General features: G+C 42.5%; 1 protein-coding gene across 3 annotated transcripts; it reads right to left on the minus strand.

The window, feature by feature from the left end:
• Positions 1-2,151: 2,151 nt before the first annotated feature.
• LOC121904928 (protein shisa-6) lies at positions 2,152-12,198 on the minus strand. Of its 3 annotated transcripts, none has more exons than XM_042422738.1 (7): positions 11,936-12,198; positions 9,896-9,992; positions 5,327-7,725; positions 4,337-4,491; positions 3,760-3,825; positions 3,294-3,479; positions 2,152-3,080 (listed from the first exon to the last, which is right to left on the minus strand). In XM_042422738.1, the coding sequence occupies exons 3-7, from the start codon at positions 6,082-6,084 to the stop codon at positions 2,152-2,154; spliced, it is 2,094 nt and encodes a 697-aa protein (XP_042278672.1). In that variant the 5' UTR covers positions 6,085-7,725; positions 9,896-9,992; positions 11,936-12,198. The 3 variants fall into 3 exon arrangements, with proteins under 3 accessions (XP_042278672.1, XP_042278671.1, XP_042278674.1); XM_042422737.1 differs by having other exon boundaries at positions 9,896-10,152; XM_042422740.1 differs by lacking the exons at positions 9,896-9,992; positions 11,936-12,198 and adding an exon at positions 9,125-9,182.
• Positions 12,199-13,477: the final 1,279 nt, after the last annotated feature.

Below are 13,477 nucleotides of genomic sequence, written 5' to 3' on the forward strand. Positions count from 1 at the left end.
ACATCATAAGATAATTGTTAATAATAACCATAACAGTTATAATAATTATTAATAATAACACTCCATCATATTCATAACAACTACATTTAGCACTGTGTATAGGAAGATTGTCCGAATGAAATCCGTGTTTCTGTTTATCAGCATTTCATCTTTGTATCCTTTCGCATGACTGAACAAAAACCAAGCATTAACAAATTCCTTCTTTGATCGGCGTAATTACCTCTGATTACTGTTGATTTAAAAAAAAAAAAAAAAAAAAGATTCCTCTCCCAATTCAATACCTTCCATCGATCAGTCACACTTTTTCAGCCGTGCTTGTACAGAATGTAAACCTTGAGGACACGATACAAAGTATGTTTGTATCTGGTGCAAATATCAGGGGATAGATTTGTGCAAAGTTTTGTCTCTGTGTTTCTCTTTGAACTGTGCTTAAATTGCTCTTGTTTTTTGTACACATTAATACTTAATACATCATGACAATATCAACACAAAATCAAGAGAAAGAGATAGCATTTTATATGGACCACAGATATCACATACTACAGTATATAGGATAGGATAGCCCTTAGTATTGATAAGCGTTGTTATTGATGAAGATTTTTTTTTTCTATTTTCTTTTTTTTGTTGTTTTTTTTGTTACTCATACTGGCTGAAGTGCGTTATGATACAGCAAGGTCTTCGTCAGAGGATGGGAAGGGCTTCCTAACCATCCGAGTGTCTTTCGGCATATGGAGCCACGCAGGAGGAAGCCCCCTGGTTGCCCTCTCTCTCTTTCTCTTGGCTCGCTCTGAAGCCAATCCTTTGACTGTACAAAATATCACTGACTTATATAATTTGTCACCTGGTGAAAATAATAAAATGGTGATTGTCAGACCAGCTTCTTCTGTAGTATTTTTCTTTGTATCTCCATAAATGGCTTTGAAGGACAGTTGTGTAAGTGCAATCTCTGCGTCATGGTCTATTCATTTGTGCTCTGTAGAAAAAACCTTCCTGCTTCATACACAACCTACATTAAAGTAAGTTGCCTTTTTATTAGTAAACTTAACACATCTCTTGACTCCTGTGTGTTTATGTCAAGATTTATTTATTTTTTGTATTAATAATACGACTGATGGCTCTCAATTATTTCATAGCCCATTGTTTTTATAGTTAGGTCCTGATCTATAGATGAGGACATTAGGGAACAATCACCCATAGTGTGATCTAATATCATCTTCTGTAGTGTAACAGTGATAGAGCATGAGACTTCCTCTGGGGATTTGATCTAAGGTCACATGGAAAACTAGGCAACCCAGGCATCGGATTGGTAGTGTGGGTATGTCCGCAGTTTAAATCGGGCGCGGAGTCCTGCCAATAGTATCAGGCTGCTCTGTGCCAGTCCGAAGAGTTCAATACTCCTAAAAACAGCCCCCCACCTTGTCCGCTGATTCACACACAGGAAGCGACAAAAGTCAGTTCTGTCTCCCTGTGTCGGGGTGAGGTTGGCTCAGCAGAGTGAGCAGTGAGTGTCGGATCTCCAAAATCCCTCACCAGGCACACGCTTCATCTAGACTCGTCCGGTCCATCGGACTGCTCACCCATGAGATTCAGTTTAATAAATCATTGTTGGCGAGGGCCGAGCAGATTGACAGTCTAGCGGGTAGTTGGCTCAATTCTCAAATAAATTCTGTGATACAATATTCCACGTGGTCCTCCTCTTCATTGACCTCTTTTTTTTTTTTTTTAATCGTCTGTTTCCCTATCTAATATGGCTCCTGAGTACTTTTTGAAAAACATATATAAAAACAAAAGTATGAACGACACTTCTGTTGGTTTTGTTTCACCCTTCCAGTCAGTCTTTCTACAAGTAACGGCACCGCTGTATATGGCAATATGGCAAATTCTGTTACAAAATATGGCTGATGTAGGCTATCACATAATTGGAACAGATATTCCTCATCTAGAGTTTAAATTTTTATAAGTAATCATATTCAAGCTATTTAATTACAAGATAACACTAATTTGAATAGCCTAAACACATTATACTGTTACTATACTTTATACTTTATTCTAGTTGTATTACTTGTAGTTGTAAATCTAATAGTTAAATGCAGAAGGGTGATCTATTCCCAAACCTTTGATGAGGGGTAAACTCTACATTAGGCACAAACCTCACACCGTCACCTCATTTTTACTCCCCGTCCTGATTCCCTGACTGCCTCCCCCGCTTCCTGCGGACCCCCCGCCGCCCCCTCCCGGTATGAAATGTAGCTGCTCAATGGTGTTCTGCCTTTTTGCTGCGAAAGCCATCCTCCTGGCGCTGTGGCCCCCTAGTGTTCCCGTTCCCATGACTACCCCCGCCCCGGGCATCTCCCCCGCCCAGCCCATGCCCCCGCTCATGTGCCCCGTCATGCCCGTGTTCCTCTCCTGCTCTCGTCCGGATGTGGGGTGAGAGTTCATCTTGATCATGTGGTGTCGGTCGAGGGAGGGCGTAGCGCAGACGTTCTGCTGGGACTGGGCCTTCTGCTGGCGAGGCAGCGTTGGGACAATCCCTCCTGTGTGGGCGTACGGGTCTACAACCCCCATCCCGCCGACCCCCATCCTGTCCTCCAAATGGTCCGGGGACATGAGCAGTCGTTCCTGTCGCTCCTGCCTCTCCTGCCTGTCCTGGGTCTTGCGGGTGAGGGTCTGTGTGTTTGAGTTCTTATTGGAGGCAGCCATGGCTTTATAGTACTGGTGTTGCTGGTTCTTGGACAGCCGGGACAGGGTCCCCGTGTTGCCAGGGATGTCACCCATGTTGAGCAGCTGGTCAGTGGACTTCACTTTCCTCGGGGGCTTGGAGAGAGTGTCATAGTTGGGGTTGTACTGGGGCTCCGGGGGATCCAGGGGGTAAGGATTGGGAGTGGGTGAAGCAGGCATGCCAGAGGGTGGCGGCGGGATCCAGGGACGGGCTGCGTGCCTAGGGAGGGTTCCTCTCCCACTGAGGGTGTAGTCTCCACCCCAGTGGAGGTGGTGCTGAGAGGACTGGAGGGCCGGCTGGGCTGTGTGAGGCCGGCGCTTGGTGGTGCAGTAACCAGACGAGTACTCATCAAGACCTTTTTCTGAAAGCCAAACAAAATTTCTCTGAATTGTTTATCACCACAGTAAATACTTTCAGCACATAATGACGCATCCTGCTCTCTATGCCATAGTGTCAAGAGTGTCACCGTGTTCCAGTGCTGATGAAACAGCTGCAAAAACCGCACTGTAAGGGGGACCAAGGGGCAGACAGACTGGTACATTCGTCCTCATTTCTCGAAAATGAAGGTACTTACCGAGCCGTTTGAGTGAGGAGTATCTGTTGAGCTCTGGCTTGGTGGCACTCTCATAAGAGGGAGGCAGCTGAGCCAGGTTGTGCAGGGAGTGGTGGAAGGCGGGCTGGGATTTGGTGTTGTTGTGTTTACTGGAGAGCAAGGTGCCTCCAGCTGCCAGCTGAGCATTGTTCATTCGAGGGGTGCGTTCTACAGAGACCGCAGGGAGAAAACGACTATGTGTTAAATGAGATTTGCTCCTCGCGCGCCACACGAAGCAGTGTTTGAAGCTGCTAATATTCACTGGAACAGACAGATTTTAACTTGCTTTCAACACTAACATCAGCAACCAACGCTATGATAATCATTATTATTGTTAGGATGAAAGACTCTACTTTTCAGCTTAAAATGAAACTGAATGAAGCAAATGAAGCATTGCGATGATTACATGTAATTTACATAGGAGCCCAGCTTTCACCAGCTGCCTTACCGATAGTTGCAGAGTGTTTGGGGCTGGAGCCTGATGAGTGGATGAAATTGTGTTGCAAATTGCCCACTGTAAGTCAAAAGAACATAAGGTAATCAGCACACAAAATGGATGTCAGGCAGTTTGCAGATCAGTGGTGTTTCAGCATAAAAAGATCAAAGCGACTATACTCGTTTATCCTTCTACATCAATTCACCTTCACATGGTCTTTCATGCACAGAGATTCTCAGCATCATCATCATGTAAAGCATACATATTTCAAGAGAACCTGTCCCTAGATTCCTGTGCATTTAACTACTTGAATCTTTAAGTAGAAGTATGTTTTTTTCAGTGACCACAGCCAGTACAGAGAAATTACAAATGATAACCGTGATAGACATGCTTTTGTTAAAGATTAAAATATTAAATTTGAGGATTTTTATCTCTCTTAAATAGCTGCACAGATATCTTGATGGACAAGAAAAAGAACATGCATTCACTTACAGACATGACAAACTCAATGTGCCTCTGCATAGAGATGATAAATTGTGCTGTTGTTTGTGCTATTTTTACAATGTTCTAAAAAGCCTTAGACTCTCACATCTGTTGTCCTTGCTGGGCAGTCCTGGGGCGTAAAGATTTTTTGGAGGTCTCCCCAGTGTCCCCTGTCCGTCCCCCACAGCCAGAGCCACGCTGTTGTTTCTCTCATCCTGCTGGACGGGACTCGACTGGTGTCGCAACATGTCAACCAGAGCTCTAATGACATAATTAACACAAGCAAAAAGGAAATGCAAGATTAAATTTGACAGTGATCTGTTGGCTAATGGCTTGATAATGATTACAAACAAAGTTAAAGTCAAATTCATGTTGATGAATAATGTCTTACTCTCTTGCTATTTGTTGAGTATTTTTTCATATTTGCCATCACAGACATTGTTCATAAGGTTCGTTTCATTTTGGACAGTAAAATTGTTGATAATGGATTAGCAATAGATCGACCATATTCATGTGAGGATGAAGGCTTCGGGGCTAAAGCAAAGACATTAACCTTACAGACCAATTCTAGTGACGTGAGAGACATTTAGTATGTATACTTATACTGTATGTAGTGGTGTTTGTGGTGAGAAATTAGGTTTTGCAGCCTCTTTCATGCTGACCTATTTCAATATAAATGTGTATAAAGTGATGAACATGTTACAAAATTAGAAAAGTAATATAGTTTTTTTGCTTTCTTTAAGGGGCCAAAGCAACAGGTAATATTGGTCTGATTACCATCATTCGCCACCAGCCCAAGATGGGAAACCTGTACAGAAACCTAAATGTAAATCTTCATTGTCAAGATTACGAGCCATTTATGAGATAAAAAGCCCAGAGGAATCAAAATAATCATGAATTCTGCAGCAGCCACTTAAAGAAGATCGAATTTATTTCAGATGATGACTAGTAACATTATTTTGAGCCCAGAATGATGAATCTAGGCCATTTATGGAGTCCTGAAAACCTAATTTCATTATAGCATTTACACATGGAAGAAAACCATTCCAGTGATGAAAGGTGATGAAATAAATAGCAGAAGAAAAAAAAGCCTCACCTGGGCATATTGAGATCCCTTTGGTTGGCTTCCTGTTGCACCTTGTTGAAGACCACCTTGATGCCGACAGCTACAGCCACCATGAACACAATCACACCTCCGATGACGAAGCCTGTATTGTGGCTCTGCTGCTTCAGCGGATCAAAGTCTGGGTCAGGACCAAATACCTCTGGTATAATCATGGCGTCTGTCTGAGGCTTGGCCCAGTCTGGAGAGTCATAGTTTTTACATATGTCCTGCTCCAGTTGTCGGCTACGATCTGGACAGCAGAAGCGGTAGTGGCAGGTTCCACAACAATAGATGAAGGTGTCCTTGGAGCAGTTGAAAGAGCTGTCAAAGTGTCCCATTACATCATAGTAACCCCGACATACATCCACCCATACATCGATCAGCCGTGGTGCAACCTGGGCTGCGCCTAAGGGAGGTGCGAGGGCCTCTGCTGAAGTCACATTCTTGGGGAACATGACTTGGGGAAGGGGTCTCGGGGGCGTCTCCAGGACTCCCTCTGAGGTTTCTGGAAGTTTCTCAGGGGTTTTGGTCCTGCCTTGGAGAGCAGCTGGTCGGATATTGGCCTGGATAGCAAGGAGCAGAAGAGAGGGACTGGGGGCGGTTTTGGGCTGCTCGGTGAACGGCCTCCCTGAGCGGTCTATGTGCTGAGGAGGGGGGGACGGAGAGGTCTCCACAACAGTGGTAAGTGGGGCAGTAAGGAGGGAGAGCAGGGAGACAGCGAGGATTCGGAGATTGGTGGTGGGCGTCATTTTTACATGACTAAGAGATCTATTTTCTGTTGTTGAGTCAATGCAGTTACAACGCTGTATCCGCTTTTGCAGTTTAACCCACTAAAATGGCATGTGAAAATATTCAGGTAGCATGTACTAGATATTAACAATATATCAGTAGTTTCATTCAGTAATGTTAAACTGTTTTTTTGTTTTGTCAGAAATGGAGCATTTATATTGTATAATTATAGAAAAAGTCAGGGATAATAAAACTGAAAGATCAGTTGGTAGGTTTAATAGTATTAAATGGTTTTAATTTACTGCTAGAAAGGAACTCTCAAGTCCAGAACACTAAAATGGTTGCAGTTTTGTAAAAAGGACAAAAATAATCTTCATGCTTTTAGTCCTTACTGCCTTGTTCTACATGTCCCACTGCACAAAAGAACAAATATCTGTCGTACTCTTGGATTTTTTTGTTATTTCAGCACAGAAGCCTGTAAAAATTAGTAGCAAGAATTTTCAATAAAATATGGCAGTCCTGTACATTCCCGTGCTGATCATGGCACTTGAACAACAATAGTCTATGGCCGTGTGTTTTGTCAAATGTAAACAGTTTGATCTGTTTTGTTCCTGGTTGACTATTTCAGTCTGGCACATACATTCGGAATTGGCACTTATTTAATCTGTAAGCAATTATTTTCTGAAAAAATGTATGAAATCTATAATTCTCGTCATATGTTTGGTGCTTTTTGGCATTGTAAACAAGCAAATATAATTAACAGACTGCACCACTGACGAAATATGGGACTAACTCTGAAAGCTGTCCATTAATAATGCCTAGTCTCTCCGGAGCAGAGACTTATCTCCATATTAACTTGTTCTAGGCACTCGTCACATCCATAGATACACCATGTACTTTATCTCAATCTTTTATATGGTTGGATTAATGTGCATCAGTACTCGCCCGGCACCGACTGTGATTGGGCTGGGGGTGATAATGAGCGAGGCTCAGCTTAAGTGCTAGAAGACTGTATCAACTGAAAATTAGGAGCAAGCATAAACCAAGGAAATGGCTCCCAGCCTGTGAAACACATCAGGCAAAATGTTGTGGATGTTAAATGTTCTGTACTCAGTTTTAGGCACAAAAGTTGCCCGTGTCATTTAACTGTATCACTAATTAGATATGAACTGAGTGGCGCATTGCTTCTCCGTGTGACATGTCTAAGCAAAATTATTCCTGATTCGTCTCCGAGGTTCAAAGAATATCACTTTTGTTGAGAAATATGTAAATGTGTGAAGTTATTGTGTTGGAGGTGTTGGCAATAATAGACAGAGGCAGATCTGTCTCCCACAGAAATTATAATTATATGTAATTATCAAAACGTCCCTATCTGTAGCAGAGAATGTAGGCACAGATGGGGGAGACAGAATGCTGAAATCACCGAGGGCTCCACTTGTTTCAGTTACATGCTCCTCTAACCTTCTGAGGAGAGTTCAGAGAAGGAAAAAAAAAAAGGGGAGACACAAAGCAGCAGTTCTCTCCCACCGACTAATGTTCCAAACGAGCTCTCCGGGAAAATTTTTCCTCTGTCGTCTCTAAATGTTCTGCTTGATTTCCAGAATTGTCTTCGGGTTTTACATGTCGACAATCGAACCTGGAATGTGTCGGCCGAGTTTCCACTGTAATACAAACAAGAGACATGATTAGAGGGGAAAGATCTGCGAGCTCCTCACTTCTCACTTTTTGACATTTGTGTGCGAACATCTGCAACACAGTCATTTTTATTAATTGCATTATGTACTTGCATTGTGTGTGTGTGTGTGTGCGTGTGTGTTATAGCGTGCTCCGATCCGTTGCAGGAGCAACACGCTCCTGAAAAAAAGCCAATGATAGAGAACGAGAGAGAAAGAGAGCAAAGGGATAAATGCAGGGTAGGGATTTAAATGAGCAAAGAGATTGTGGCGAGCGGGAAAGAGCCAGAGGTATAGATGCAGAGACGACCATGAGTGGGAGGGCGGTGTGTGGGTGGCACAGAATCAAGTACATTTCTCCCAGCACTTACCAATACAACATAGCACATCACACAAACAGCACCACCAAATAGATCTGCAAATACAGTACATGCCACACACACAAGAAGGGTGCTAATCAAGACTGCAAATCAGCTGCTGTTAGAGCAGTTAAAGGAGTAGATTGTAAAACAATAAAAAGGCTTTGTGTGTGTGTGTGTGTGTGTGTGTGTTTGATGTTCATGTGTGTGCATGTGAGAGACTATAGTAGGCATCCTGTAAACCTCCTTTTAGTCAGTCTCTGCCTTTCTCTCTCCTTTATTCCTCTATGCTCCCTCCTTCTCCTCTTTCTCCCTCGTTCTGCCTTTCTCTCTTTCTCAGATTCTGTGCGTGGGTTGAGGCAGCTAACTCTCTCAGAATAGCACTGCAGCTCTGTCTGTGTGTGAGTGAAAGAGGCAGTGAAAGAGAAGGGAGGCAGAATCCAATCTACACTCTTTAGTCAAAACCAGATTTCAAAAGTCACATCTGCCTCGTCTTTTGCTCAACAAGATGACACCGATGCCTCGCTCCGTCACCTGCGAACGCTGGCTCAACTTACATTACCATATTTTCGGCCCTGACTTCACTCACTCGATGAGGATTTTCTGGCCAGAGAGCCAAACGATTCCCCAATAAACGTGAAATTACAGCTTTTTCTCAATGCATGAGATTTTTCAATTGAAAACAAACATGCCAGTTCATCTTTAAAAAATACGGAGGGCCGGTCCTCCTGCATTCAAAAACCTTGAAATATAGTATTCCAATAAAGTGACTCAACATATAAAAGCAAATGTTTTCCTATAGGTATCTCTCTTTACATACTGTGCTGAAGCAATGCAGCAAGAGAGTAATAGGCCTATAGAAAGCAAGGAACCAGAGAGTGAAGGGCACCACATTCACAACTGTGAAGATGCATCCCGGAGTTACGTGGCCACTGGAGGGAGGGAGGACAAAAAGGGTTTCAACAGATTCCTGGCATTGCACGCAATTGTGTCAAAGCAAATGAACCAAACGACCCCCTCTTTTTTACTTTTCGTTGCAGGATGCTGGCGAGCTGTGCAGACGGGTGGGCATGCAACAATTTCAACAGGTGTTTGTTGGAAAATGAAACAAAATGGCCTCTTTTTTTTCTTCTTCTTCTTTGGAAGCGCTGTTGCAAGACGCGCTGTGATGTAAATCAATGAGGGGAAAAAACATCCTCAATACATGTCATGTCGACACAAAAGACATTTAGTTATAGAGAAAGCAGCGGGGGATTTTAGTCTTTTAGTAAATATCTGCTGCGCAACGACTTTGCATTGGCAAACTGATTTGGACATGACTCCTTACACTACAACGCACCATTCATTAGGTTACTAAGTTGCAACTTGCAATGAAGAAGCATGCGGGTTTTGGACATGACTTGCATGTTATCAGTAGGCTAAGAGTGCGTGGGTGTATCCGTGCCGGTGTGTATGTGTGTGTGTGTAGTCCGGCTGGATGTGTCGGTGTGTATTATCAGTGTTCTTAATATCAATATTCTAATAATATACTATGACTTGTCGATTTAAGTGATTTAAGTGATAAAAAAAACATGTCTGCCTCAGCCTTAAAGCGTATGTGCAGTTGTTTCTGTGGCGCAGCTTTTTCATCCAAATGTTTTGTTTGACAGCCACCAATCAAGCTGATGCGTGTAAAAACAGATGCCAAACTCATTTTTACATACACACAGAAGCATACAGTGAAGGTATAAAACGGTTTTTACCTGTAATTCGCGTAATTGGCGTTGCGTTAATAAAAGGTGCATAATGTCGTGCCTTACCTGTGCGTTGCTCTGGGGTTTGATGCTGGAGAAGAGCGCTGGGAAGAGCCTGCGCACTGTATCTCAGCGTCTCTCAGATGGCAGCCTGTTATTGTAGCTGAGGATGATCAGGACAGCGTGAACTGTTGCTGGATCTGCCACCTGTTTTTTTGTTGTTGTTGCTGTTGTTTTGTTTGTTTTTTGTTTGTTTTTTTTAAATGTCAGTGTTTTTGACAAGTGCTGCAGATCTCAATCGTTCTCGCTGCGTCTCCATGAGGCTATCGATAATCCATTTTCACGACAGAAAAAGAGAGAGAGAGAGAGAGGGAGAGAAAACGCGAGCAGGAGAGAGAGTCAGTTCCCAACGAGATGTTCTGAGATTTTCTTATACAAGTGACAAGGCAATTAAACTATACATCGAGAAAAAATCCGCACAAGTTAACTATCCTCGAGAAACCGCAGTAATTCAGCAGCCTGATTAAGCGCAAAAAATGTCAAATCACCAAAAAAAAAAAAAAATCCCCTAATTTAACTTTTCTCCATCTGAAATTGACTGAGGCAGGTTCCCTTCATAATTTCCAAGCGAGATAGGTTACACCGCCTATAACTGCGACTGGCCCCACGGAGGTCCGCCAGTGAGGGAGCGCTGTGATTGGTTAGTCAGACTGGTGCCGATGAGACTCTCAACTCTTCTCGGCGCTGAGCTGACGGTCATTCAACTGGTGGCGTTCATCTTTATTGCCCTCCATTTCATTTCCCTCTTTAACTGAATGACCGTATGGCCTTCGTGTTGTTGGCACTGACAAAAATAAAAAATATCGGTCAGGGATTTGACTACTTTTCAAAAGTGAAAGGCAAGGATGAGACAATTAACGCGATGAAAACGCAATTAAAAATTAAAAAAAAAACTTGCAAGATTGAAGCAGCCGGTAAATTCAGCGGAGGACCTGCGAGATTCAAAGTGTGTGTGTGTAAGTGTGTGTGTGTGTGAGACAGAAAGAGACACACATACATACACACACACACACTGAGAGAGAGAGACATGGTTGCCACAGCAACTGTGTCATTATGTTGGTGGCAATTATGAAAGCGATGAAAACAGGGAAGGGAGGGGATTGGCGCAAAAGCTTTAACACTGGAGCGTCAGCGAAACTATCAATTAGACACAAACCTACATTTGGCCATTCGGGGATTTATTTAAGTTTAGGACGAGCAGGGGACAGTTCGGACATGAGCAAAAACGTGAAAGAGTGGAGGAGAGATAGTAGAGGGTTTGTATTTGTTGCTCAATACTGTCACACAGGGGCGGGTTTAGTGGTTTTGGGGGCCCCAGGTAAATGCCATCATCCTTTCTCAAACTGGGAATGTTGGTACTGGCAGAAGTAATCAAAACTTTTTTCTTGAGTAAAACTATTAATACTGTTGAAGTTAAAGTCTTGATATTACAATTTTTACTTAAAGGTGAAGATTTAAAGGGGCAGTGTGTTGGAAAAATGCCACCAGTTTTCTAATGAACACCTTAGCTATGGATACATATCCTGTTTTTTCCAGTAGCCTCAGATTTTTCCTTGTTAGGCTGCTCTTGTTTTACTTTGGAACAATTAATAAGAATGCTTCCTGTTTGGCACCAAATTACCGCTTTCTGATTGGCTGCTGTTCATGATCAAGAACGAGACCAGAAGCAGGATTTGGGCGCTTGGGACTGGGCTGCCCATTGACAAAGTGCTGAAATGACAAATAATGACAAATAATGAACTTTTAATCTAAAATTTAGACATCAAGGTACCCACTTGGTTTGCTAGAGCTCAACTGTAACATCTTAAATTTAGCAAGCTGGCTAGATCACGAGTAACAAAGCTAACATTAGTCTAACTTTACCGACGTTGCAAACTGTTGACCCAGAGCTGTTAACACCAGCTAAGCCATATTTGCTTAGCTGGCTAGGCTTGCTAGTGCCATGGATGGCTAATTTAAGATTTAAATTAACCAGCTAACATCTGCTAATAACAACATAAAATGGTCTCAATGTTTATTTTACAGTTAGCAAAAGTAATTACATACCTTGGAGCAGACATAGCTGTGCTTGTTGATCTTTGAGGGGTTCAACTGGGAGTTTGGACGTCCACATAACTTTATCCACAGCCTACACTTTTCAAGGTTTTGGAAAGCAGAAGAAACGTACATTTCCTTCCAATCTCTCCAGGTAACTAGTATCACTATTACACATGCCCCAGGCACAACATTTAACCGTGACTAGCTTGAAATCCACAAAAACAGCCTGAAAATGAAGAAAATCTGAAATGTTTGTATTGGCGTCTTTGGAGCTCAGCTGTTTAGTTGTCACACCCTCATCGGAGCTGGCCGATGCTATGCTATTAAATCAAATCTATAATTTGGCATCCAATGACATGCTTTTTTTTAAAAGATATAACACAGAATAATAATCAACCTTAATATTCAGGGGAGATAATTAGCCTACATTTTAATTGATGGGGTACGGTAAGGGACCTGGATAATGGATGGGGGGGTGGGGGGTGGTAGGGGAGGTGTATTCACCGCTAGATGCCACTAAGTTTTACACACTGGTCCTTTAAAGAGAGGTCTTACTAGTACAACGTACTTAAATTTACATATCTGTTCAAGGTGGAGCTTTTAATTCTGTTTTATATAATTCTGGATAGTTTAATGAATAATAATGCATCATATTTTATTTGTTATATTTCATGAGTAAAATCTGAATTTGCAGTGTAACATTTATCTGTCAATGTAGTGATTGTTTTCCTCTGAAGTAGAAATAACACAGTTGCATAATTTTTAAGTGCTTTGGGGGTCTTTTGTAACTTATTTCTGGGTACAATGAGTTAGTATAATAACATAATTCAGTATTTTTCATATCTAAACATCACAATCAATCTATAGCTGTTTGGGGGCCTTTTAATCGGGGACCCCAGGATGTTGCCTAATGGTTAAGTCCGCCACTGCTGTCAAATACAGTAGCTGCCTCCTCACAATCCTCAGATCTCTGACACATGAATGAATTAAGGTTTTTTCTATAAATTTAAACCAAGGACTGTTAAATGAACTGGAATCAGTGATTACAGGGTGAATCATGATCAACACCATAACATTGTATGTGATGCTGGAAACCCAGCACGCACCCAGACCACATATGAGACCACTAAGATGGATGTCTTAACACATTACATTATTCTGAAGTGTTTCTTCAACGATAGCGGCAAAGACAATGCTAGAGGTGGATGCCAGGTGTGGAAGGAGGTAAGCACTTCCAAAATGCGGCTTGGGGAAGGTGTGTAAAGAGTTATCAGGAGCACCCAGGTGTCCAAGGGCCTGATGATTACCTGCATGGCAGGCTGCTATTTCTACACGGGTGGGTGGGAGGCCAGCGTAGCCAGTCATTAGATGGTCCAATGACGCTCTATCGGGTGCACTTTCACTCACTGGTTTGCTGGGGTGGATGCAATTACTGGTTTTCCCATAATGGTTATTCCATCACTGCAGAACAGGACGCCACTATAAACAAAATTAAGTGCTATTATACGTCACTGAACGGTAAAAGCTTCACCCTAGTATCAATTCCCAGCA

This window comes from Thunnus maccoyii, chromosome 10 (genome assembly GCF_910596095.1).
Source record: "Thunnus maccoyii chromosome 10, fThuMac1.1, whole genome shotgun sequence".
In the NCBI taxonomy this organism is placed as follows: Eukaryota; Metazoa; Chordata; class Actinopteri; order Scombriformes; family Scombridae; genus Thunnus; species Thunnus maccoyii.

What these genes read in the sequence shown, in the direction of transcription:
- LOC121904928 (XM_042422738.1), bottom strand. Translation starts at nt 6,084, where the DNA reads ATGACGCCCACCACCAATCTCCGAATCCTCGCTGTCTCCCTGCTCTCC. An exon ending in AGGGATCTCAATATGCCCAG is followed by an intron (nt 4,492 to 5,326) that starts GTGAGGCTTTTT and finishes TTATGTCATTAG; the next exon opens with AGCTCTGGTTGACATGTTGC. An exon ending in GCCCAGCAAGGACAACAGAT is followed by an intron (nt 3,826 to 4,336) that starts GTGAGAGTCTAA and finishes TTTGACTTACAG; the next exon opens with TGGGCAATTTGCAACACAAT.